This window comes from Neopelma chrysocephalum, unplaced genomic scaffold (genome assembly GCF_003984885.1).
Source record: "Neopelma chrysocephalum unplaced genomic scaffold, ASM398488v2 Primary Assembly neopelma1_26, whole genome shotgun sequence".
NCBI lineage: Eukaryota > Metazoa > Chordata > Aves > Passeriformes > Pipridae > Neopelma > Neopelma chrysocephalum.
Genome location: NW_020897695.1, coordinates 20502148 through 20529010, shown reverse-complemented (window position 1 = coordinate 20529010; position 26863 = coordinate 20502148). Strand labels below are relative to the sequence as shown.

General features: G+C 40.0%; 1 protein-coding gene across 9 annotated transcripts in view; it reads left to right on the top strand.

The window, feature by feature from the left end:
* HECW1 (HECT, C2 and WW domain containing E3 ubiquitin protein ligase 1) overlaps positions 1 to 26863 on the top strand; it is a 265996-nt gene that overhangs the window by 65311 nt on the left and 173822 nt on the right. For all 9 annotated transcript variants that reach the window (XR_003533038.1, XM_027675830.1, XM_027675827.1 and 6 more), the window contains one exon: positions 17989 to 18313. Coding sequence is in view for 8 of the 9 variants with exons in the window: in XM_027675830.1 (XP_027531631.1) it covers positions 17989 to 18313 (325 nt within the window). In the remaining variant the exon portion in view is untranslated. The remainder of the gene's footprint in view (positions 1 to 17988; positions 18314 to 26863) is intronic.

Below are 26863 nucleotides of genomic sequence, written 5' to 3'. Positions count from 1 at the left end.
GCCAGTGAGAGCCTCTGACACTGGCAGGTTTTCTGGAAAGGTATTTTGAGCCTCTTTGCAAATTAGGCGGTGCTGTAATGTCTGAGGAAATGCATGAAGTCTCTTGATGATGACAACTGAGAATTTTTGTGGAGAATTTTTGTGTCCAACAGCACTCCTTCTTTCACCTCTGTCTAGCTGCAAGCTCAGTGGTATTCTACATGCATGTAGTTTCACAAAATATGATGAAGAGTCACTGGAAGACTCTTTGATGAAGAGCAATCCTTGACTGTTCTAGTTTAGAAAAACTGTTCACAAGCTGACATTTCATGTGATAATCATTTGAATTTTGCAGCTATTGCATCAGGTAAGTACATCTTCACAGGTATTTGGCAGTTTCTTTTATTACTCTGAGGGGAAAAAAACCCAAACCCTAAATGAAATATACCCCCAAAGATGATGCAGGTCATGGTAGGATTGCAAGAGGTTGAATTGAAGAGACTCGAAAGGAAGGGCTTGTTTAATAGCAGAAGGGGTAAGAAAAAGATTGAGAATAGGGGTTTTTTAGTAAAGCAGAGTGCATTATACCTGTTTAATTTATGAGCAAAGCTGTATTTTATGTAGGTACCAGAAGGATCTATCTGCAGCATTTTCAAATTCATCTGTGGTGATATTAAGTTTTAAATGAGTGGATCTCTCACTGCTAGCTAAATGTCTTAACAAAACTGGGCCCTGACATACAACACACAGGAGATCTTGGAAGTTGTATTAAATACCTCCCACCAATAATCCTGCCAGAAATAGGTAGCTGACACAACAGCAGGAAGAAAGTAAATTACTTACCTGCCACAGCATAGTCAACTGCTGTGATGCTTTGTCTCTTCTGCAGGGTCTTGTGGTTAAGATAAGGGAGTCTTGGTCCTCAGTCTATGTGGTCAGCTGTATTCAGATGTACCAAAGTGATATAAATCACTTATCACAAAGTGATAAGTGTCTATTAGATATATCACCTATATTTATAGACAAAATTCATTAACTGCAGCTTTGGCTCGGTTTCTACCACTCACCTCTATGCATGGAGGCAAAAATGCAAAACATTTTTTAAATTAAAGCAAGTCATTCCTTGGTCCCCTGCCTCACCCCACCCTCCACATCCCCTATGGAAAGCATGTTGAACTAAGTTTATAACAGTATTTCCAGCTGGACACTTTTTTCCTCCTTTATGGTTGTTATTAGAAAAAAAATTGTTTCCCTTTCAATCTCAGCATGGACTACTTCAGGGAAAACAAACCAGATGCAGGATTTAATGCATGGCAATGAATGGTAGGTGCTTCCAAGGGCACTTACTTGCCCTTGCAGATAAGGCTTATGATTTGCAATGTAAGCATTGGAGGTAAATGCCAGTATTTCTAATGAATTTGAAAACTTGATGGGTACAAGAAGTGCAGGACCTTTCCAAATCCTTGGGGATGCCTGAGCACTATTTACAGGTGTTTAAGCATCTAATTTTGTTTCTTAAGTTAGTTTCCCTACATATGCCCTATATAATAAACAGAGTAAAATCATGCTTCTGGTAGTATTTCAGAGCACCCTTTTCTCTCCCTTAACTGTAAAACCAATATAGAAAAGTTACCCTCAGTCAAATCTCAATGAAGGCTGTAAAAAAACCTGAAAGGAAAAGGTAGAAACACAGCCGAAAAAATATTATGACTCCATCAAAACACAATCTCAGTTACAAAAAGAGTTAGTGCTCTAGCATGTGGTGGCTCCAGCAAGTAATTTCTGGCTTTTAAAAGATCTTCTCTGGATGAGGCACAGGACAGCATATTAACCTTTTGTTTTGGATGGATTTAGTCCTTCTTTAAGACACACAGCAATGTTTTATTTAAAAAAAAAAAGCCTTTTATTAGAGTTTATCACATGTGGAGTCCATACTTTTAATAAAGAGTTATTTATGAAAAAAATCTGTTGGTGTTCCTATGCCAACCATTGTTACTGTAGAGTTGTTACTTGTGGTTTATTTAAGATTTGACAGAAAGAAACCTTTCAAAATTCTTTTGTTGTGTAGTTCTTGAGCAAAAATAAACAACAACAAAAAGTAGTTATAGGAATTATTTTTTATGAAAAAGTGTACATAGGTAGAACCTATACTGAAAAGTATTTTCCAGACAAACACATTCCCACATAGCCAAAATAATGCATTTTGCAATCCCTTTGCTTTAAACCACACCTTATACACTTGCATTGCCTTTCTCAGTGCTAATGATAACCAAAATACGTAGTGTTTCGAACTTTGCAACTCTTCGTATATGTTTGTGTTATAGGCAGAAGAGCCAACAGATCCACCAAAATCCATTTGGGTGCAAAAGGGATGGTGATTAGCCAGCCTGCAGGCATGAAGGAAACCCCCCGACTTGTCCTGTAGGCTCTCAGATGGTGCTGGTGGTCCCAGCAGCAAGATGGGAGGCAGTGGTAGGAGGAGAGGTGGAGCTGTGAACCAGAGCCCTTGCTCTCCTAATATCTTTTTAATTCGAGTACATTAATATTGGCTGAGATAGTAGTTACATCTTAATGGAGAAATTAAGAAACAGATTAATTTCTGGCACGATTCCCTCTTCCTGTTTACGTTGGTCCCTATTTCCAGCACTAGTTTAATTGAAGGAACAATTCTCTGTATTTGCTTATTATCTGCCAGACTTGTAAGGGAATAACTATACACTTGGGAAAACATAAGAGTGTTTAAGGGGCACCACCAGAAATGAAGACATGCTTTAAAAAACAGCACAACTGGCCAATGTTATCATCCAGAGTATTAGGAAAAGAGCACTTACAAGGAAATTTGCTATTCTTCTCACTGTATCACGTAAGTGAAAGGCTGTGAAGATGGTGCTTTCCATCTAACTTTGAGTATTTAGGAATTTAAAAGAACCCCAAATGACACAATGGGACAGGAATTGCTTCAAGGCCTGTTGAATTTAACAGGAGTCTTTGCATCATACCTAAGAGATGCGAGATGATGCCTAGGCTGTCTTCACTTTTACACTGATCTACACCTACATGCACAAGCCATGGTCCATACTGGAGAACACTGATGACATTGGAAACGATGTCTCCATTGTGTGCCTTTGGAGTTTAGATGACACTTGTTGATGTACTGGCTGTTGTCAACTAAAAGCTCGTGGGCTTTTAAAAAAATCTGGCATAAAAGGCTTTATAATTTCCTTTGGTAAAATACAAATATGCTTTTGATTTTCAGGATTTACATACTTGGAACCTGCATTGCTTCCATAGTATTTTGCAGCTTTGCCCTTGCGTGATGTGTGGATATACTTTTGTTTTGACATGCACAAATATTTTGATTTTACTGGGAAATTTAAATACATTCTTAAAATGTAGCCCATCTCTTTAAAGCAAACAGAGAATCTGCCTGAAAAAATCCATTATTTTGTGAACCTCTACATGATAAAAGTCTAATTAAAGTCAGTTAATGTTTAATTTTATTAATATTAAACCATTTACAGAACTAGTTGCATAATAAAAAAAATTATTCTACAATACATCAGGAAAGCTCTGTCAAATACATTATCTCTGACTCTTTATGTGAATATATACTTTAATTGCATTGGGAATTTAAAAATGAAAAATATAAACAAGATTTTTTGGTACTTTGCAATTTAAATTAGTCCATTCTTTATGACACTGCGTTTTCACCTCTATTAATTTCTTTGCTTCTCGAAGAAAAATTATATACTAGATGCCTCATTTAGCATGGGAGAGAAAAATCACACCGGTTTTACTAGTAAGATGAAAATCTGTCACAAAATCCATACAGCAAATAGAAACATATTTTGTTTATGTTGTAACTAAAATTTTTCACTAGGATGAGAACACATTGAACTCTGTATTAAAAAATGGTAATTAGGAAGAATGGAGCTGGAAAGGGAGTGGTGTTGTGTTACATATTTGATCAGGTCCTGTTCCCACTACAGTCACTTTGATTAGATTTATGTTATGTGCTTGTAATGGCTTTTGAAAAACCATAACACCTATTTCTGCAGACCTGTACACATGAGGAAATTCCCTCATGTGAGTAATCAATTAAATCAGTGGAGGCTATGTATAATGTTTTTATAGTCTATCTTCCTGCGCTGATCAGACTTCTGATTGCCCTTTCTGTCTATCTGTCACTCCCTTACCTAATTACTTCTGAAGCCATTGCCTAATTTGAAGTGAAACAGAAAGGAGTAGTTGTCTTTGAGATAATTCAGTTTCTATAGGCCTCAGGGGCTGGGAAGAGGAGGGAGACCCTAAGTGGGACTGGGGGAAAGGCAGGTAGAGCTGTTTGTCACCTGCTCCAGCAGCTGGCAAGTCACTGGGATTATCATTACCTTTGCTTTGGGTCTTTTTTTGCATTGGAATGGACAGCAAAAAGCTGGGACTTCAGTTGAGGTTTGGTGATGAAGGATAGAGCTCTGCAGGAAAACAGCCGCATTAATTCCACTGCTAACAAGGCTGTTTGTTTTTATTTCCAGGAATACTTCCTAAATCAGATCTGAATGTCTTTAATGCAAACATTCAGCTTCTGGTTAAAGGTTACAAAAATACAGCAATCAAGTTAATTTATCACTAATATTGAGAGAAAGGTACCAAAAACAGTATGTGGCCATTAAGCTTATGTGTTACAAGTGATAAATTTGTTAAATTAGTGTCTTCTCTGTTTGCAGGTCTTACCCTGTGGTGGATTGACCCTGACTGGATGCCAGGTGTCCACCAAAGCCACTCCATCATTCCCCTCCTCAGCTGGACAGGGAGAGAACATATAACAAAAGGCTCATGAGTTGAGATAAAGTCACCCATTACAGTCATGGGAACGCAGATGTCTCAGGGAAATGACTTTGAATTATTACCAATCAAAGCAGAGTAGGGTAATGAGAAATAAAATGAAATCTTAAAAAATGCCTTCCCCACTGGAGGTTGTGGCCAGTTCATCCCACATTGTTTCTGCTGCTCCTTTCTCCTCAAGGAGAAGAATCCTTTCCTTGCTCCAGTGTGGGGTCCTTCCTATGAGACACAGTTCTCCAGACTTTTCCAGCATGAGTTTTTCCCACAGCCTGCAGTTCACAAACTGCCCCAGAGTGGGTCCTTTCCACTGGGTGCAGTCTGTCAGGAGCAGGCTGCTCCAGTGTGGGTTCCCTGCAGGGTCACAAGTCCTACCAGCAAACTTGCTCCAGCAGTGGGCTCTTATCTCCACAGGTCTGCAGTTCCTGCTAGGAGCCTGCTCCAGTGTGCGCTTCCTGCACACTGTCACAGCCTCCTTTGGGCATCCACCTTCTCTGGCGTGGGGTCCTCCACAGGCTGCAGGTGAATCTCTACTCTATTGTGGACCTCCATGAGTTTCCAGGGCACACCTTGTCTTCAGGGGAATCTCTGCAGGGGAATCTCTGCTCTGGTGCCTGGAGCATCTCCTTCCCCTCCTTCTTCACTAACCTTGATGTCTGCAGGGCTGTTTCTCTCATATATTATCACGTCTCTCTTTGGCTGCAGTTTCTGTCTTGCACAGAAACGTTTTACCCATCTTAAAAATGTTATCCCAAGGTACTGCTGCTGTCGCTGATGGGCTTGGCCTTGCCCAGAGATGGACTCTTTTTGGTGCCAGCTGACACTGTCTCCATTGGACATAAGGGGAGCTTCTGGCAGCTGCTTACCTAAGTTACCCCTGTAGCCCCCCTGCTACCAAAACTTTGTCATGCAAACCCAGTGTGTACACCCCAATGAATTCTTGCTGTGCATTGGAACCCCTAATGTAAATGCCTGTTCAAAAGTCAAGTTTTAACTTTATTGACATTCCAGTTTTACTGCCTAAGGTTAAGTTGAATAGCATTTTATCTAATAAGTAATAATAGCAATTTAAAGTAGCATCTGTGGACCAAGGTGTGTTTCATTGATTTGTGCGTGGAATTGTACAGCAAGTAGTTCTTGTCCTTGATTCTGTGATAAGTCCCACGCCAAGACATCCAGGCAGGCCATGGCTGCTCATGTGACCACTGCCTTGTTGCATGATGATGAATGTGCATGTCTCAGTCTTTCTTCCAGAACTCAGGTTTAAGACCTGCAAGAACCAAACAAGTTTCCAACTTGCTTATTTGTGTGGGCTTCTATAAATACTAATTAATTAAACTGTAGATTTCCATTGCAATGCCCTAGAACCTAATCCTTGATTAATTTAGGACACTTCTTTGGCAGAGGATTTGTTACCAGAAAAATATGTTAAAAAAATTTTTCCTTTGGGCCTTACTTTAAGTGTGGAATTCAAAACTGTAATTACTTCTCTTCTGTGAGTATTCAGTGGCAGCCAAAAAGTGTTAAGTCTAACTAGCAGTCCTCATTAAAATTAAATGAAACTGTGGTTTGAACCTTCCTTCAGAACCATTCTTGTGCTTTTCTGTGAATGAGTGAAATAAAATTTTTCCCATGGACTTTGGACATGTTCTTCTTTGAAAATTCTCACAAGACCTTTTGAACACAGGGACGCAAACCCTTTTGAACTGGAGTAAAAGAGAAAAAAAGTAAATTAAAACCTCACACAGTATTGTGAGCAGATGGACATGCCTCTGCATATGATTGTGTGGTACAATACAGTAATATCTAATTATTGTTTTAGAGGTATATTGGCAGCAAAGTAAGTTTGAGCGAAGCTTAGAAAACATACAGTCACAACAGGACTTGCCCATCTCTGTATGCAGCTCCCATTTTTCTTGGTGGTCACTGGGCTCGTCTCTCTTTTATGTTTATATTTGGTTGGAGGAGCCTGCACCAGTGGCCTCTTCTTCATGTACTTGAACTAGTCTGCTCAAGTTGTTCTATGTGGTTTCTACTTTGAAAATCTGCCTTATGCCTATAATTGTTTAACGGGGGAAACTACCAGGCTACCTTTCATCTAGCCTTGGCCAGCAGTTCCCCAGAAAACCTTAGATATGTAGCTCAGAATTATCTTACAGTTATCCAGAGCTCCTGAAAGCAGCTTCTGTTCTCTCATGTAGGACTTTTTTGTGCCCTAGGTAAAGCCAGCACATGTTCTTTTTTGTAAAATCTGAATCTTCTTCCTCAACTAGAGACTCTATTACTAGAGCCACTCATTTTCTCTTGGGATAGTTTCCCCAGTTTCTTTACTTTCTCATGAATGGTAGTTTATTATGATTTATACAATCAAAACATAAACAACTTTTAATAAAGATGAAATAGTAAGTAGCAATCTGGTTTGAAGATACTTATCTGAGGCTAGTTTTACCTGTCCAGGAGCAGAGAAATCTAACCCTTTAAACTATGCCTTGTGGGTTGTATCACTAGTATTAAGTTTTTAATGGCATCAGGATTACTTTCAATAATAAAATAATGGATATGTGACATTATTAAACATAAATCAGTTTTTCTTTACTGTTTTTCAGTGCAAATTCTTGATCCTCAAAATATTGATTATCTTAGATTTGTCTTTTAAAAAACCCCATAATGAACTTCAGATATTTTGTTTTCATAATCTCCCCAAGAGTATACAGACACAAGAAGTCAGTCTGTTGAGAATAAACATGCTTAAATGTGGAAGTCAAACTCTTAGCACTTGCAAGCAGTTTTCATTCTATCCTCCAGTGACATCAGACAGAAAACATGCAATGGTGATGACTATGCTTCAGTGTCTGATGTTCCAGTTTTCTTTTGAAAAAATGAAAAATGTGTGGGATTCTATTATTATAATTGCATAGGAAAAAAACATTCAGATATCATAGTCTAAAAATAATTGTATCCTAATCCTAACCCATCAAATCACAGGTTTGTTTCTAGGGTTTGAGATCTCATTCTAAGAGTAGTTGGTGTGATCTGTGTTCTGAAATGCAACTTGCTGCTCTGTATGTTTGTATGATGTGTTTTCCAACAGAATAGGTTGCATCATGGATGAAAATGTTTGCAGTGTTTTAGTGAAAAATATGAACTTTATTTTCCAGGTCTGGATTAGCCCTTGTTAGCTGAAGCTGTTGACAGCTATATGGGTTTTCCTTTGTTTTACAAAGTCACTTTGTTCCACATTGAAATCAAGGGGAATTTTGCCTTTAATTCTATCAGAAACAGGATCAAGCACACTCAGCTATATGACATTTCTGTATTTGACTGGAGGTAATATGGTAATAACAGGAGCTCTGTAGCCAATTAATTTTAAAATGTCAGGGAATATTCTAGGCCTTGTTGAAAGGTAGAAGATGGAGCTGAGGGCATGCTCTGAAGCTGGTATCTGGTTGAAAGACTGGTTTATTGCAATGGTTTGTTGTTGTTCATAGATCAAAGGAGTGGTTGATATAGGCATTAATACCCGACAGGCTCCTAATAGTACCTACCTGCCTCACTGCCTGAGGAGGCCAAGAGACTGACACTTCAAAACACTCTTCTCTTAAAGAAATATAGATGGAGGTAGGAAGCATGACAGAGTGTAGCAGCAATGAATGAAATAGGAGACTTTAAATGTTTTCTTTGCTGTGGAATGAAGGTCAGCCATCATGGGCAGCTGGAAAGAACCATGAGTGAAAAGAGCTTCCTTCCATCCCTCCTGGGATTTGTGGGTTTATTGTCCCCACATGTTAATCCGCTGCCTGTTTTATGGCTGGTACAGCAAGTAATGTCATGTGCCCCATCCTTTCCTACCTGCAAGTGTGGGGAGGGTGGTATTATTGGCATGTGAGAAAGAGGAGATAGGCCTTGAGAATAAAAATGTATTGGGAGGAGAGGAAGGTGCATGGTCACCTGGAATATGGCTATGGCATGGGCTGCAATGTGAGAGACATGGCACAGAGGAATAGGGTCCTTGCTGACAGTCTGGAATAGAGGGAGGCAGGAGATAAAGCGTACCCAGCTCTTCCAGGGAATGGCACTCACAGAGTTTACAGAAATTTTACAGGTCATGGCAGCGATGAATGTCTTGTGGTGTGTATGTATATGGATCCATTTGTGCTGCACACAAGTGTCTAGGCAGAGAGGGAAACGTGGGTGGTGGGAATACTACACGCATACAACTGAGCTCTGCAGGAAAGTCTTTTCATACGTGCACACATGAACCTTTCATTTGCAAAGATTTATACTTGTGTCTGAAGGGAGGTTAATATTAAAAACCTCTCTTTTGATATCTGTGCTTGGTTGCTTTCTGTTGCCTTCTTTTTCTGTATGTGTTTTATACATAATAAGCTATGCCTGACACCTATGCAATACGTTACGAGTGTCTTTTCTTCAATCTGGCAGCAATATGCACTACAGATATCACACAAGGTTTGTTTTTTAGCAAAACAGTTGTCTTGGTGGAGGGTATAATGCATTCATAATGGTAGAGAATCCTGGAATTTTTATAACTTTCATATAGCATAAGAAATTAAGAGTGCTTTCTGCAAAAAAGACTCCTCCAGTTGCTGAACTTTGGGGAAGAGATATGGGAAATGTGGGACTGCTTCTGAACAGAGAAATTACTATAACCTGACAGTTCGGGGAAACTGTGTACGTTACTGGATATCTTTCTGCAACTCATATTTACTCTACATCATTTCATTGGTAGTCTCTTAAATTTTGTAGGATGTCTCCACAGCTTTTCCTGTAAACCTCTGCTATGTTTACTGGTATCACATTTTTTAAAAGATCTGCATGTAAAGTGCGTACACTATACTAAGTATTTTATTTTCTATGCACTTACTTTCTCTGGATGGACCGTCTAGTTTGCGATTTTATAGTTTTCTAGAAAATCACGTAGTACTTTAGTATGTTTTTTAATTTACCTTGTTTCCATTTTACATGCCTGACTGTACTTACAATACACATTTTCTGCCACTCCCAGGAGTGCTTTGCCCACTTACCTTTATGTAATGTAAAATCTTACAGCTTGAGAGGTTCATACACATCTGACTCCTTCCTACCTAACCTAACGTGCCTAGGATACCCATAGTCACTGACTCCTTAAAAACATCATAGAGATGGAATTCAATCCTCTCCAGGAAAACCTTACCCGGGGCCTCAGTCTTTTTCATGAGGAGCTTGTTTCTTCCCTCTGAGTACTCAGAGAGTCTGGCATTCCTGAGTGTGGCTCAAGTACTCGAAGCTTGAGTTGGATGAATCCGGACCTTTGTTAGTACTACTAAAGACATTGATTTTTTTTCATGGACAAAGTCTTTGAACAACTGAAGCCACTGGCTATAAAAATCCATCGGGTAAGAGATGTCTATTATTATGTGCTGTGCAGAACCTGAAAAGAGCATCAAGCATGGTCAGGGCTTCTTAGTAGGAGTATAAGTTGATCAACTCACAGAAGAGCAGCGACATTTTTAGCCTGCAGCAGAGAAGAGCGTCCCTGTTCTTATGTGCTCCCTCCTAAAACCCCTATGAATTAAGTAACATTCCTGGGAGGCCATCACTGTCCACCTTTGCAGTGGACCTCATAAATGTGGTGATGATTCTTAAGCAGACCAGTGTGGGGCACACAGGGTTTTTGAGACAACCCTTTTCTGAGAGTGATGCTTCTTTGCTTTAAATAATGGATAAACCAGTACTAGCACCTGGTACAGAATGATTGGTTTTCTTCTTGCAATGATTGTTGTTCAAAAATATCATCCTTGGGTTTTAAAAGACGAGGAATGGAGATTTTCAGTCTTTGGCACCACAGTCACTAGGAGTGTGTATCTGTGAAGCTGATGTCCATACTGGCTGTTATGGACATGAGGATGCTTGTTAAGAGAGGGTGTGTTGTTCCATGTATGAATGTACTGTTTTGCACCTGTTGGGAGGTAATCACTGCCATGCTTCTGTCTGGTACTGCAGCAGCACTTCTCTGCCTGCTTTTGATGTTTAAAACCAGTGAAGTAAAAAATACAAATTTCCTGTTATGTGCATAAGAAAGCATGAGCAAAGGCAATCATTGTGGACTTGTGAGCATTTGATAGTAGTATGTAAGCAGATTCTAAGGTTATTTCTTTAATCTTGTAGTGTGGAAAGAAAAGTGAAGCTGAGTAATGTTATCTTGGTTTAAGATGTTACCATGTTGTCCCCTCTATTATTTATTTCCTTACAGTTATCTTTTTAAAATTTTATACTCAGGCCATATTGCATGTTTACCTGTTATTTTCTACCTGACTGTGTCCTTTAAAAATATTGGCAATGTTTCCAGATCTTTTTTCTGTAATGGGTAAGTCTGATGGCTGTTTCTTATCCCCTGCTGTGCCAAACTGCTGAGACAAGACTGTTTTTCTGCTACTGATTTAACAGAAAATAAGAAATTAATTTTGTCCTTAGCTTCATTTCATTGCAGAAACTTCCCATTGCTTTATGAACTGTGAATGAATTATCACTCACAGTTATGCCTCAATAAAAATATGTTGAATGTAAGATTGTTAATTGCTCTTAGTTAGACATAAGTTAGACATAAGTAGTCTACAGTGTAGAAAGTTTGAGTGATTTCATATAAAATTGGTAAAATGACTTTTTTTTTTAAGAAACTTGTCTGGTTTATATACTTACAGAAGTACAAATATTAATTCTTGGAATGATTTGATTGGAAATGCGATGTGTGTATCTTTCAGCATGCTCTTTTGGATTCTTCAGACTGCAGTCTTCCATAAAGAGAAGAAAAAAAGCATTATTAATTTTCATCCTTTTTGTGAACTCAATTTCCCTCCAGTCATTGCCCCATATTCCAGAGTACCCCTGATTACTGTGCTGCCAGTTTCTGTTGCCTTATGACTAATAGGTCTGCATCAGGAATCAGTCCCACACCAGCAGCACCAAACCTTGCCGTGTTGACCTTGAGGCCAACTCTTTCATTTTGATTCTTATTTATGCACTGATTTGCACGACTGAAGCAAAGTTAAATGTAAGAGGATACATTAACATAGCAGTACAGCTGGACTGGAAACTCACAAAGGTCAGGAAATGGAAAAATGAACTGACTAATAACATCCATTTGCCCCACTGCTGATGTATAATGCCTTCGATTTCCGATTAGTGTTCGTTATAGGTATAAATATATATATATATATACACACATATATATAGTGCCATAGATGTCCAATATTGAGACAAATGCTCTTTAAGTTCTTTAGTGTTATTATGGCATGCATCCCTCTGAAATGTTAACAGCCTTCATTTCAGCCTTCCCAAGAACAGCAGTTTCATGTATGTGCTCTGTAATATCTTGCAGGGAAAAGGGTGTCAGTAGACCATGGAAGTCTGAGACTCCCTGGGCAATTAAGTAATTCTTTTAGAGCTCTAAGAAGCCATTCCTGTGCCTCTCAAATAAATGGGCTGATCCTACAAAGTTCTCTGTGCTCTCCAAATCCTTTTGCTTCCTAACATTCTCCAATCCCTAGCTTCATGACTTTCATGTTGGGTTTTATGTTTTCAGCAAGTCAGATACTAGATGATTTGGAGAAGATTTTGTATAGTTCTTTGCACTCTAGGGCCTTGTTTACTGGATTTGGCTGTAGTATAATCTGTGCTTTAAAAATCCTATTTGTTCTAAGCATTATACTAACAATTCTTCCAAAATCCAAATGTCCAAAGGGATTTTTCTCACATGATGGTAAATAAATAGCTGTGATAGGTGGGAGTAGATTGATGGGAGGGCTTTATAATAGCTGAAGCTGTAACCTTGATTATGGCTTACCTTCAAACTCTAACCTTCTAACCTCTCCATTGCCTTGCATTTTGCACAGTCAATTGTACTATGCCTGCAGTGAAGGGAAATGCAAATGTTCTCTTGGTTGAGTTTGTTATGCAGGTACAATGTGCTGTGCTGTGGACTGTCCCTAGGCAGAAAGGAGGAAATCTGAGTATTTTATTTACCTTTTCCTGGCTCAGAGTTTGACAGAGGGAGAGTGTACCAGCCCTGAAAGCTGCTGAGTGGTGGTAGCTAAAGGGCCCTCTGGGCTGTGGGTGGGGAGAGCAGATGGGGAAAAGATGCTTCCACAGCAGGCCTGTAGGGGAAGTGGAGTTAAGAAGGTTGCTGGGAAGAGCAAGAAGCAGATCCTGCAATAAGTCTTTAGGGCTATAAAAAGCAAGATTGTTAGCTCCAAGGACTTCACATTGCTAGGCTGAGAGCAAGGCTGGAGGACAAAGTCCTGCCCTGTAAGGTAGCAGCTGCAAGATTCACTGTCATATCTTTTCACTTTCACGCAGTTCTTTATTGCTCTTCCATCCAACAGAGATGAGTTTCCTGTCCTTCAGAACTTAGCCAATTCTAATTTAAGCTCTAATAAAACAGTTTTACATACTGAAAGCCATTTTGACAGCCTCACCTTCAAGTTAAAGGTCTGCCTCAAAGCTCTAGCTTGCAGATTCCCGTCATATCATCTCCAATGACTGTAGGCACTGTTGTTTTCCTGCTTGTCTTTCTTGCTCTGGGTATTCATACATAGGCTGTGACTAAGTTTTTAAAATCTTTTTAGGTTGTCTCGCATCCAGTCAATTAAACCTTTCATACAGGCTGATGCCACCTTATTTCTGTTAGTAAAATATCCTTTTTGATACACATGATCTTACCATCTTAAAGCTGGTCCGAAGATTTTTTTCCTGTGATAATTTACCACTTTTACCATGCTGCCCTAATTTTGTACTTTTAAATCTGTTTTGGCTCCCTCTTGTCTTTACAAAACATATAAGCTTTTCAAGTGAAGGCTAAAAGCTTATCAGGAGAGCCTTCATCTCTGGTGAAGCAACCAGAAGACTGACTCCACCTCTGATTTGCCTATGATACCAGACTTGACTGCTGGTCTAATATATTTTCAGGTGCGTAAATGTGCTGTGTCCCAAGCTTCCCATCATAGAAAGATATCTTGTTTTCTTTCTTGGTACTTGCCCTTGAAATTCGGGTTGTGATGATGCTTGCAGACATCTGAATGACTACTTTGGGCCCACTGTTGTGGTGGCTAACGTTATCACCTTGTTCCCTGTAACTTCTTCATCTGCCAGAGCTCCAGTGATGGGTTGTGTTTCAATCATGTAGTATCTTTGGTATGAGCAATAAAAGTTCATCATACTGCCATCCTGACCTGCACAAATATATCTTTCACAGAATATTCTGAGTTGGAAGGGACCCACAAGGGTTATAGAGTCCAGCTCACAAGTGAATGTCCCCTATGGGGATCCAACCCACAACCTTGGCATTATTAGCACTGTGCTGTAATTTAACTGAGCTAATCTCAGGTTCTAAGCAGAAAAGGAGGCAACTGGTGTCATCCCAAGTATCTAAAAGACAGCTCTTAATTGTCTGAATAGAGAACGGAGATAGATCCTTGCAGATGTTTAGGTGAAATCTATCTCTGCATTGCTAAAGCATCATGCACCATTCTGGCATGATTTAAAATAATCCCAAATGAAAAGAAAAATAAACCCCCTAACATTAAGCCCTACAGATTTCCAGTGGAAGTTAATGAGTGGCAGCTCGGAATCCTTTGGTAAAATTCAGCTGGCTATAATGGTGTGAAGCCTTCCTGCCTGAGGATTCTTCTTGTCTCAGAGAAGGGAACAACTACCATTGGTGGTACAGTTTTTTTGGGTGATAAAGGAAAAGGCAGTGACAAGAGCTCTCTGCTTTCCGAATGCCATACAGTAATCGGAAAAGGAGAGAGGTATGAGTGAGAAAGGGAGATAATGTGGGAAGAAACTCTGTGAAATATTTTTTCTTGGTATTTACTGATTACAGTTTTTCTATGTGTAGATTTTCGAAGTCAGTTTTCTTTACAATCAGATGTCATCTGTCATTTTCTTTTGTCTGCTCCTTCCTACTTTCTCTGTTAGGGATTGCAATTGCATTTTTCTGTGATAAAAATAATCCTAAATTAACTTTTCTGATGTTTGCTAGCATTAGATGGACTAAGTGACATAAATAAGAGGCAAGTTCTGCCCACAGATAATCCTCAAAAAATCTAATTTTGAGTAGAACTTTCATGGGGTTGGTAGACCTCTAGAAACAAAGCTTTCCAGAGCTCTGTAAAAATCAGCAGTGAGGAGAGTGAGTGGGAAAGTGAAGCCTGGGGGTCACTTGGTAGAGGGAGTCAATGGGTGGAAACACCCCTGGAAAGATTGACTGCAGAAGCAGCTATAGAATGACTGTTTTGAGGCAGGAATGAAGAGATGTTTGTTTCTTTTGACAACTAGCATTTGGCCGTTCATTGTTCTTGCTTTGTATTTTATACTTTGTATTAGAAATTAGAGTTTAGAGTACTGTGTATAGTGTGCATACCGCTGCAAAGGGAGAGAAAATAAATATTAATCTCAAACCCTTAAAATATTTATTTTTATATGTTAGGTATATATGATGGATCAGATTGCTTTCAGAAGATATTGATAGGATGTCTTTGCAGTTATTTTAAGTTGTCTGACCATAGCTGGGACTATCAGCAGGGCTTGAGGGCTTTAGACAGTTGCATTGAAAACATGCAAAGCTGGTAATAAAATAACTAGTTTACCTAACCTCTTTTCTATTTATTCATACAGTCATGCTTGTATTTTAATGCCATTATTTAATCCAGATGATTGTGTGACTATTGGGATTTTTTTCGGCCTGGGGATTTTCTTTTTTTTTTTTCAGATTAATGTATTTGTGTAGAATCAATGCTGGAAATATGAGAGACTACAATTTGTGGAGAATTTGGCCTTCTGGGTTGCTTTAAAATTATGCCATTTGTTCCATTGGCATCAATATACAGCAAAATAGGAACTTACAGAATTAAAACATAGTGATAAATTTACCATTTCCATTAAAACTGCTTAAAGTCATGCTGAAGCTGAAAAAAATGTTTAAGTCTAATTTAATTTTAAGGTATGCAGTTAATTAATACTCTACATCCATTAACATTCAAAAATGAAAGTATCTGCAGAACCACTATTCCCTGGAGTAGTTTGTCACCAGAAATAAAACGTCTGCCTTTGAACTGAAGTAGCTTTTGGGTAATGCTGTGAGCGGAGGAACCCATGTTAATGATACAGACTAATCCAGAAGAGTGAGCTTGAGGTTTGTTGCATTGATATCTCACTATTATAAAAACAATTCTAGTTGTGTCAGGTACTGTTGGGACAGCAGATGCCTTCTTTGCTAAGTGACAGAAGCTACCAGCAATTTTAAATTACTGACTAGAGCATGATAGTTGTGCATGTCCAAAAGTGCTTCCCAGATTAGAAAATGTTCACAGCATGTTTCTTGATAAAAAAAGATACTTTTTCTGTTTACCTGGGATATTGGTTCTTTATACTATGACGTGAACTCTCTCTTCAAACAGTGAATAAATATTAGAAAGAGGCAGCAAAGATATGATGAGATGCACAGCAAAGGCAACACCACATACTTCGTTCCCTCACATGCCTCCTTCCTCCTTCTATTCCTCTACCTTTGGTGTAGCCTTTTGCATTATTAGTTTCAATCTTGCGGCACTTACTACAAGGTGTGGCATTCCCACTGCAGCTATTTTTGCTTATAAACCCTGTTTAATGCAGTAAGTGAGGATTTGGGTCAGCGGATTGTCAGCATTGTTGGGCAGTGTTTGCCAAGTGACAGCATATTCTAGGGGTGCAAACATGCCAGCTGAATTTTTTGTTCTCTGTACAGTTTTTGTGTAACAGAATCTTAAGACACAATAATAGGTCTCTTAATTATTCCCCCTGCAATGATATTAATAAAGAAAATATTTTATTTTTTTCAGGACTTACTGTTCTTCTGTGCTACCATAACCTTAATAAAACCAGTGTTAAATTGCTGCTTGACTGGACAAAGGAGCTGTGATTTTTCTTCCGCTTAATTTGTTTGAGTTCAAAAGGATGATTTGACTTCTGACCACGTGAAAAGCATTTCATAGCATACTGAAAAGCTGTCTGGTTTTGTATCTAACAGACTTGACAGCATGGTTGGCAACAGACGGATAATGGAAGGCTAATGAATAATGAAAAGCTGAGTGATTGAAATAGTAGAGCTGTAGGGAGAGAAGAGGGAAAGCTGGGAAGGAAAATGGAAAAAACAAACAGTACTGAAGTAAAGAATAACCAGTATTTTGATCAGTATCAGGGAATGTCTTCACATCAGAATTCAACCCAATCATAACTTAAGCATTCTCCATCTGCCAGCTCACAAAAGCTTTTAACTTGTGCACCATGACACATTTTGTACAAGTCACTCAGCTTGCCTTGAGGAAGAGAAGGGTAGATTGAAATTTAAATATTTTTCAACTGCTAGGATGATGACTACTCTGCAGTAACCTTCTCGATTCCCATTAATTTTCTGGTGCATTCCCAAATTCCTACCAGAGTGGGCGTGCTTAGCATCTCAAAGTCTACTGCAGAAAACAGAGTAGAGCAATGGCATTGGAAGCCATCAGCTGTACAGAGACACATTGCAACACTTGGTTTGTACCTATACACCAGTGAAGACATCTCTCTTTTGGTAACAGGGGTAACTCCATTTTCATGGCGTTCACTCTTCAGATATCCAGCAGGGAGGAAGAGTTCTTACTCACTGCTAGCCGGTCTCTCTAGATGGAATATGGTCTCTAGAATGACTGCACCTTAAGAAAGATTCCTCTGTAAATGTAACAAGAATTACTGGGGATAAGACTTAACTCCGGGTGTCAAAAGTGAGAAGACTGTCTCCTGATGTTAAAAGAGGTTGGCTCTCTAGCAGTTTGATATTCCCAATGTTTGTATCTGTATGTGTGCATTAACATGGAAGAAGTCAGCTCCTATTAATCTCCGCACACTGCCAGTTGTGGCTGAGCCTGGTGGTGCAAGGCTTGCTCTTACACTTGTTTTCATGGTAAGAATTACAGAGTAGGAGCTGAGTTAGCACTGTGTTTCCTGCTACATCTTATTATGTCTTTTTGCAATGACAAATGGAAAAAGATCTGCTACTTTCTCATTATAACTTACTACTTTTCCTTTTCCTGAGCTTTGATATCACTGAAAAATGAATAATACTGCAAATACTGTCCTTTCTTTTTTTCTTTGCAGAATCTGTACCAAAACAGGTTCCTGGGCCTGGCAGCCATGGCGTCTCCATCTAGAAACTCACAAAATCGACGCCGGTGCAAAGAACCTCTCAGATACAGCTATAACCCTGACCAGTTCCATAACATGGACATCAGGAACAGTTCCCATGAGACGGTCACCATTCCTAGGTCTACCAGTGACACAGACCTTGTCACTTCAGACAGCCGGTCCACCCTGATGGTCAGCAGCTCCTACTACTCCATTGGGCATTCGCAGGACCTGGTGATATACTGGGATATAAAAGAGGAAGTGGATGCAGGGGACTGGATTGGCATGTATCTCATAGGTGAGTCCCCCTTACCCCTTCCCCTTTGGGTTTCTTGCTGCTTTTTGTAGCTGTAGGCGTTAAGGTACTATGGGTTAATGGTGATGATGAGCTGATACAGCTCCCTTAAGTGTAGTCTTTAAGTGGGTTTATATATTACAAAAATTTTTTCTGCTCCTGAATTGCTGGTTGCAGTCCTTGCACTCACTTTTTCTTCAGCAAAGATTCAAAAAGGCTTTCTGTTGGTGGTTTCTTGACATTTAAAGATAAATTCATTTTAAAGCCACTTGGATGTTGGGAAATACCTCCCATATAAAGGCATAAAATATTTTCAGGGTTTCCTCTTGAGAGTCCTTTAGTAATCTGTGACAGATTACAAGTCAAGAATATGAATCATTTAAAAACCTTGCAAGAATGACCTTTTCTCTATAGCCACGGGATATTTAGATATGAACAATAACTATAGACTGAGGCAGTCTGGAGTTGTCCCAGAAAGTTTTGCGCTTTTTTCCCTTTTATTGTGTATTGGAAGCTCAGTTGAGCTGTGCACATTACCATATATTTGGCAACTCCATCTAGTAAATCCAATCCCATAAGAGTAATAAGAAATGGTTTCAATTCACTTTTACCTGATTGTTCCACTTCAGTATAAAATTAGCTTTTTTTTTTAACCTGGTTTGGTTCCTATGGAAATAGTCCTGCTGCTGAGACTGGAGTCTGTGTTAACTCTTTGCCCTCTGGTAAATTTTGAGCGTGGTGAATCAGCTTCAGACACATTCCTCTATGTATTAGGGGGTCTTAATAATCTGCAGTTCTAAAGTGTTTCTTGAAAACCAGTGACTTGGTAAAGAAGATTGACTCCAATTGGTGCCCCCACAAAGGGAAATGTTGGTAAAACACTTTCCTTATCTGTTTGGAAGGTGTGCCTAGCAGTTGTAGTTCCAACAGCACTGTTTCATCTTGCTCAGATAGTGAACCAAAACCAGAGAAAGCATATGATGCTGTGAGATGGGCTTTTGGAGAAGTCCTAGGAGTCTTAGGGAGCCACGGTGTTACTGAAGTGCTTTAGTGGGTAAAACCAGATGGCTTGACATCATGTGCCGAAGATATTGGGAACACAAATGCTAGTGATGTAGGGGATGTGTGAGAAGGTACTGGGTAGGAGGTCTGAACATATAGAAGAACACTGGTGGCAAGGTGTTAGGCACTGGAAAATAAGTTCAGGATATTGGAAAGATTGGAAGAAGGGGTACACAAGGTTGGTTATTTAGGACATGGAGGGAAACGAGTGGAAGTTACAGTAAGCCAGGCTGCAGTACTTGTTCCCGTGAGTAACCTTTGAAAATAAAAGTAGGCTTCTGAAATTTAAATCTTTTAGAAAAAAAGCAGAGACTGGATTTAAAACAGATGCCTTGAAAGCAGTCTGGTTTGTTGGCCTTAACAGAATATTACTTGTGTTTACAGTTAAGCTTGAAATGGAGTGTTTTACTGGAACAGGTGAGAAGACACAGGAGCCCCCAGTATTGGACACTAAGAAATAAGCCTATTCTGCAGTAGTGCAGGCAACTTATGAATGTATTGCCTCAGTAGAAAGAGGCAGAGCATACCTTCTGGTGGTCTGCATAGAGCTGTTTCATACTGACTGAACTTGTTCAGCCAGGTTTCATAGCTCAGATGTTGCATCCAGGGCTGTGAAGACACATTTTAAGTTGGTTGGGGTTTTTTTGACAGACAACCTGAATACATAGAGTTTTAACTGGGAAAAATAAAAATACACCCTAGTACTCCTGCTTAATTTACTGTATCAAACAGAATACATTCCCAGACACCCCAGTAAATTATAAGTGCAGATTTTGAAGTGTATCCTTGCCCCTACTGGCTGAATGCCTGTTGTTTATGACAATAGTTAATGGCTTGTTCTAAGGAACTCCAGTGCCAAGTGGAAAATGAATAGTGTGCCCAGTCCCCAAGAAACCAATAGTTGACCCTTGATGGCTTTGAAGGTGTTTTATTTCCAGGCTCTCAGGTTCCCACTCAAAATAACTGAGAAAATAGCAGACAGCAGCACCCCTCATTCCCTTTTTGTCTTCCTTTCCCTTCTTCCTACCACTGCAAACCTCATGTAAGATGAGTTTTGGTTTTGATTCCCCTTAAAGAACATGGACCACTGTGAAGATCAGTTGGGTTTTGGTGTTGGTTTGACATGGAAAACACTCAGAATCTATGAACGTAGCTGGCACTGTGGCTATATCCACTTTTACAAGCGGATATAGTAGGAATGGTTCTGCAGAAGCAAACATCTGATGAAGGCTTGGCTTTAGAACAGGCTCAGTCTGGCATACTAGGTTTGAAGGGGGAAGGGATTGAAACTGGGCTCTCCAGAGAGCAGCCTAAGGGTGGAAAGCCCGAGTTAAGAGTGAAATCAGCAACCCAGCTGAAGTGCATGTACACCAATGCACGCAGCATGGGTAACAAACAAGAGGAGCTGGAAGCCATCGTGCAGCAGGAAAGCTATGATGTAGTCGCTATCACAGAAACATGGTGGGATGACTTGCATGACTGGAGTGCTACCAGAAGGGACAGGCAGGGTAGGAGAGGTGGAGGGGTAGCTCTATATGTTAGAGAGTCTCTTGACTCTGTAGAACTTAAAGTCAGTAACAATAACGTTGAGTGCCTGTGGATCAGAATCAGGGGGAAGGCCAACAAGGCTGATATCCTCGTGGGAGTCTGTTACAGACTACCCAACCAGGATGGTGAGGGTGATAAATTATTCTACAAGCAGCTGGCGGATGTCTCAAAATCGCCAGCCCTTGTTCTTGTGGGTGACTTTAACCTGCCAGATGTCTGCTGGGAACTCCATGCAGCGGAGAAGAAGCAGTCTAGGAGATTCCTAGGGCATATAAGGATAATTTCCTGCTCCAGCTGGTAAATGAACCTACCAGGGATGGGGGCCCACTAGACCTTCTATTCTTAAACAGAGACGGGCTGGTGGGAGATGTGGTGGTTGGAGGCCGTCTGGGGCTCAGTGACCATGAAATACTAGAGTTTTCAACACTCAGGGATGCAAGGAGGGCCATCAATAAAACCTCTACCCTGGACTTCCGGAGGGCAGATTTCAGCCTAATCACAAGACTAGTTCAGAGTGTACCCTGGGAAACAACCCTTGAAAACAAAGGGGTCCAGGAGGGATGGACATGCTTCAAGAAGAAAGTCTTGAAAGCATAAGAGCAGGCTGTCCCAGTGTGCCGAAAGGCAAGCTGGCAGGGAAGATGACCGGTCTGGCTGAACAGGGAGATTTTGAAGGAAGTTAGGGTAAAGAAGAGAGCCTACCGATTATGGGGAAAAGGGCTGGCTACTCAGGAAGAGTTTAGGAATATAGTTATGCCATGTAGAAAGAAAATCAGAGAGACAAAGGCACAACTTGAACTTAATCTTACCACTTCTGTGAAGGATAACAAAAAGTCCTTCTACAGATACATCAATAGCAAAAGGAGGGGCAAGGAAAACCTTCATTCTTTATTGGACATGGGTGGGAATATAGTTATCAAAGATGAGGAAAAGGCTGAGGTATTTAACACCTTCTTTACCTCAGTTTTCAACAGTAAGACAGGTTGTCCTGAGGACAGCTGGCTTCTGGAGCTTGTAGAAAGAGATAAGAATCTGAATAGCCCCCCTGTAATCCAGGAGGAAACCATTAGCGACCTGCTGAGCCATTTGGATCCCCACAAGTCTATGGAACCAGATGGGATCCACCCAAGGGTGATGAGGGAGCTGGCGGAAGAGCTCGCCAAGCCACTCTCCATCATCTACCAACAGTCCTGGCTCACTGGGGAGGTCCAGATGACTGGAAGTTGGCAAATGTCATGCCCATCCACAAAAAGGGCCGGAAGGAGGACCCAGGAAACTACAGGCCCATCAGCCTGACCTCAGTAAGACAAGAGGGCATGGTCTTAAGCTCTGCCAGGGGAGGTTTAGGTTAGATATTAGGAAGAAATTCTTTATAGAGAGGGTAATCAGGCATTGGAATGGGCTGCCCAGGGAAGTGATGGATTCTCCGTCCCTGGAGGTTTTTAAGATGAGACTGGATGTTGCACTTAGTGCCATGGTCTATTAACCATGGGGTAGTGGACCAAGGGTTGGACTCGATGATCTCAGAGGTCCCTTCCAACTCGGCTGATTCTATGATTCTGTGAATGCCCTTGAGTCACTGTAATGCATCTTTCAGTTTAGCTTCATCAGGACAGAATTGAATTGGTGCGGCTGAAAATCACCACACAGAATGATGGTGACAAACTGGGGACAACGGGAAGGGTTGTTACAAAAGCACACTTCTGACCTGAATTAAAATGCTAATGCATCCTATTTGTGACCAATCCATAGGGGTGAGAGATCCAGACATCCCTAATGGCTTAGATTTGTGTGTGCATTTGCACAGATTTTATGAGCCTGCAGTCCTGTTTAGACAAGGAATGTTCCTGGCTTTGTGGGTATGACCTTCACAATGTAAACTGATATATAACTATGTTTTGAATTAGCAGCCAGGGTGGAACAAGAGAACCAAAGAAATTATGAGCTTTTCCCAGTCTGCTCAGCAGAGGATTAGTGTTGAAGCCTATTATTACCACTTGTATGGCAACACTGTTAACTCTTGCATTGCTGCTGGTCATTCTAGTGTTTGTCTCACAGCCACATTGTGGATACAGCCCAATCCTTTTTGTGACTGTTTGGGTTGGTGAAATTTGAGCTGAAAGGTTTGAATGTAGCACTATTTAATATTATGGGGAGTCATGAGAACATGGGAAATTATTTGCATTCTTGGGGTATTAGGCCATGTTGTGGACTGTCTCTAAACCTTTGTTTGGAAACATTGGTGTTAGTTATTTGTCTTGTGGAGCTCCTGGTTATCCCAGGAAGGGACTACACAAAGGCAGAACAGAGGCAGTTCTCACCTTAGAGGAGTTTAATCATTGCCATGGTAGTATTCTAGGAAATATCTCCAAATAATTTTATATGTGTGTTGGTTTTGAAATGCATAAAACTTAGTCTGTTCTCACCACCACTGCCATCACTAGAATTTTGATGATACCTAATAAACTGCAGCCTTCAGAATAAAGGTGTTCCAAGTTTGGGAAAATATAGATGATACAAAAGGTTTCCAAAAAGAAGAGCAAAAGTCATGTAACTCATATGTTTTGATACTGTAGAGGATTTGGGAGTTGCTATTCAAAGGTTAAAGTAGCCTGAAGGAAGACTTAAGGGAGTCTTCTCTGTATGGAAATTCTGTCTACTTGCTCTTCATGTGAAGGAGCCACAGCTCCTTTTATCACAAGATAAAAAATCACAAGATCCTTTTATCTGCAGAAGCTGGTAGAAGCTGGATTTAGCATTGGTTATCAGAAGTAACTTTTTGCTCATGGTCTCAGGAAATGGACTAGGCAGCCAGTCAATCTCTTGTAAAACAGTGTAAAAAATGGTGGTCATGTGACATGGCAAAAAATAGCATTGAGTATATTCACCCTGTAACTTCTTAAAAAAATCTGTGCACACATACACAATTTTGATGAAGGACTGTAGAAAAGCTCCTTAGTTGAAGGGAAAGTAGTAATGATGACTCTCTAAAAATATAGATGTTATTGCTTCAATGTATTTTAAGATTACCCATGGTGAGATGACAAAAAAAATATATGAAGTGGGAAAACGAGCATTTCTAGGTGTTTAAGGCATACTGTGCCTTCAGGAGTAGAAATTACATTTAATTCCTTCTAAGCTTGAACCCTGTTCTAACTTCCCCTTGTACATACTATCGCTCAGCTCTGAGCAAAGCAGAGTTACCTCTAAATTCTGTAACAACTCACCTGAAATGTGCATTTGCCTTCCCTCCAAAGAACTGTAGTATTATGAACATCAGCAGTCTTTCGGAAACATACCCACAGTCAAAAATACATGGAAACACTCAAAAAGAGTTATCTCAGAAATTCGAACATCACAAAACTCTCTTACTATTTTAAAGTCTCTGGAATTTAAGTTTTCTTTGCAGAAAAACTATTTGTTAAGAAAATGCCCATTGGGAAAAAAGTGAAACTAAAACAAAGTTATGAAAATGAAGATAGAGTGTTTGTATATTTTTTAAAAAAGGACTCTCATTTAGTGGCTAATGTGAAGCAGATGGAATATTTGCAGTTATTTATCTCGAGGCTTTCTCTTTCTCTGTTATCTCATTTGCTATTGCTATTTGCTACAGTATGAAGCCTCTTAGATAAATTAATATGGACTGCTAGCAGCTGCCTGTAGATAAAGAGCTATCTTATAATTACTTCAGTAGCATTTTAGCTGCTACTAGATTTCACTTCTGTCATCACCTCTATATCTGATGTAGAGGAGCTAATGAGAATTGTTTAAACCAGACTTCTGAAAAAATCATTTGCTCCAGTGTCTGTGGACACTCATGTTGAGTGTTTATCAGGGGTAATATTATACTTTTCTTACTCGTATGAAGTAGACTTTCTTTCTCCCTTTCTTTCTCTCTTTTCCTCTTTCTTTCTCTTTCTTCCTCCCTCCCTCCCTTCCTCTCTTTCTTTCCTCTTCCTTTCTTTGAAAGCAAAACATTAATAAAGGCTATTAATTAAAAATTTCTTCATGCACAAATCTTGTAGAGTCCACTTACCTGTCCATATTTGGCTTTTGACAGACTAGTTCCTCTGAAATTTATGTAAGTAGGAATGTCTTGACCTAATTAGTGATGGAAGTTTAGCTTTAAAACTTTTTCCCTCCTCTGTTTCATCCTGTGGTGTTATTGCTCTCCCAAAAAGGCAGTTCACCATAATTTGACAAATCTAATAGCTGTTGGTTAATAAACATTTAAACATTTGTTTAAACACTTTCTGGGTTGATTTTAGGCTTAGATGACCTGTGTTGCTGTATTGGCCACTGAGACAAGTGGAAAAATCTACATTTTTCTGTTATCAGACTTGGATCAGAACTTGTTTGTACAGCTATTTTACCAAACATCCAATACATACAAGCGGAAAGTGTCACATGTTGCCAGCAGAGATGGAAAATGTTAGGCACAGTAAAGTTTGTATAAGGCTAGGAGTTGTGGGTGCCTGTGTTGCAACTGTAATCCCCAACTCAGGTACTCTCTGTGTGTTTGGATGGTTGCTCCACCTCTCTGCTTCAGATATAGCCATCTGTAAAACAAAACTCTTCCCAATGTGTCTGCTTAGAATGAATTTTGTTGGTATTTGGATTTGTTGTGTCCTGGGGTTACCCATCTTTCCAGTCCTTTTGTGGCCTTTGGAAGAGAACCTCTCTCTGGTCTTAGGGCTTCTCCTCAGTGGGTCATCTTGTAGTTGGGTCTCTGGCCAGGCTGTGATCACCTCAGCAAGTTAAGTTTTGTTCTACACCTGCAATTCTGCTCCCTCTGTAAAACACCAACAGAGGTGCCAAGTGGCCAGACAGCTTTCACTAGGCACAGCACTATTTATTTCAGGAACAAAAAGTGTCAGAGGAGCAAACCTGTAATAAAAAAACCCAATAGAAAGCCTGCACAAATGCTGAACAGAGACGGTATCAGGTGTCGCAGGCCTTGGCAGATATATTAGTGCAGCAATATCAGTTCTTTGTTCCAACGTGGCTGCTCTTCAATCCAGTGAGAGTGACTTATCAACCTGAGTCACTTTTTGCCTTTCCCGGTTTCTGTATCCAGTGGACCACTTCAGCCAGGTGAAACCAGGATGTGCTATTTCCAGACCCACCAAGTGCGACATGAAAACAATTAGCTTTTGCATCTGTTTCACCCCTTTACAGGTACATACAGTCAAAACTTAGATGCATATTCCCAACAAGTATGGCTTCTGACACATCCTCCCTTTCAGTGTTTCCAAGGTTCACCTCTGTCATTTGTGTGATGTTAATGTTGTTAGTAGCAAAAAACTTCTGTAGAGGGGTTACTGTAGCGGTGGTGTGTTTTACAGTCTTTTAGGGAACTCATGGTAAAGAAGCCTGCAGATTGCCAGTTCTTTTCCTTAAATATATTTAATATGTGGTTGAGGTGTTTACTGTGTACCAAAAGATTCCCATTTTCACTTATTATTTTGCCATAAAATAACAGCTATGGCAGCTCTTTCTAGGTGAATGGGTGGAAAAGAGTTTACCCCTTCAGCTGTCGTGCTGAATGTCCAGAGAGGGAAATAGTGCAGACAGGGTGTACAACGGCTTTATGCCTTCTCAGTGATTTCCAGGGTCCTTATGCCCGTGGATGAAACTGCCTCTGTGCTGTGCAAGGATGGCCCATACCGCTCTATAGCCCAGACCGATAATGAAGTCAGTAATTATCACCTACTAAAGATTTCTGAAGAAATCAGTCAGTGGGGGATATTGGTGCACCAAAAGCCGTGTTTTGGCCTCAGTACTTCAAAAGAAGCATAATTCATGTAGCACATTCAGACTGTTGACTGGATAGAATCAATCACAGCACAAACAGTGGACTGCATAGACATCAAATTCTTGGCAGGATAAGGCTTAAAGCAGAAAGATTTGTTTTGTAGAGGTTGCCAAGCCAGCCATGTGGAT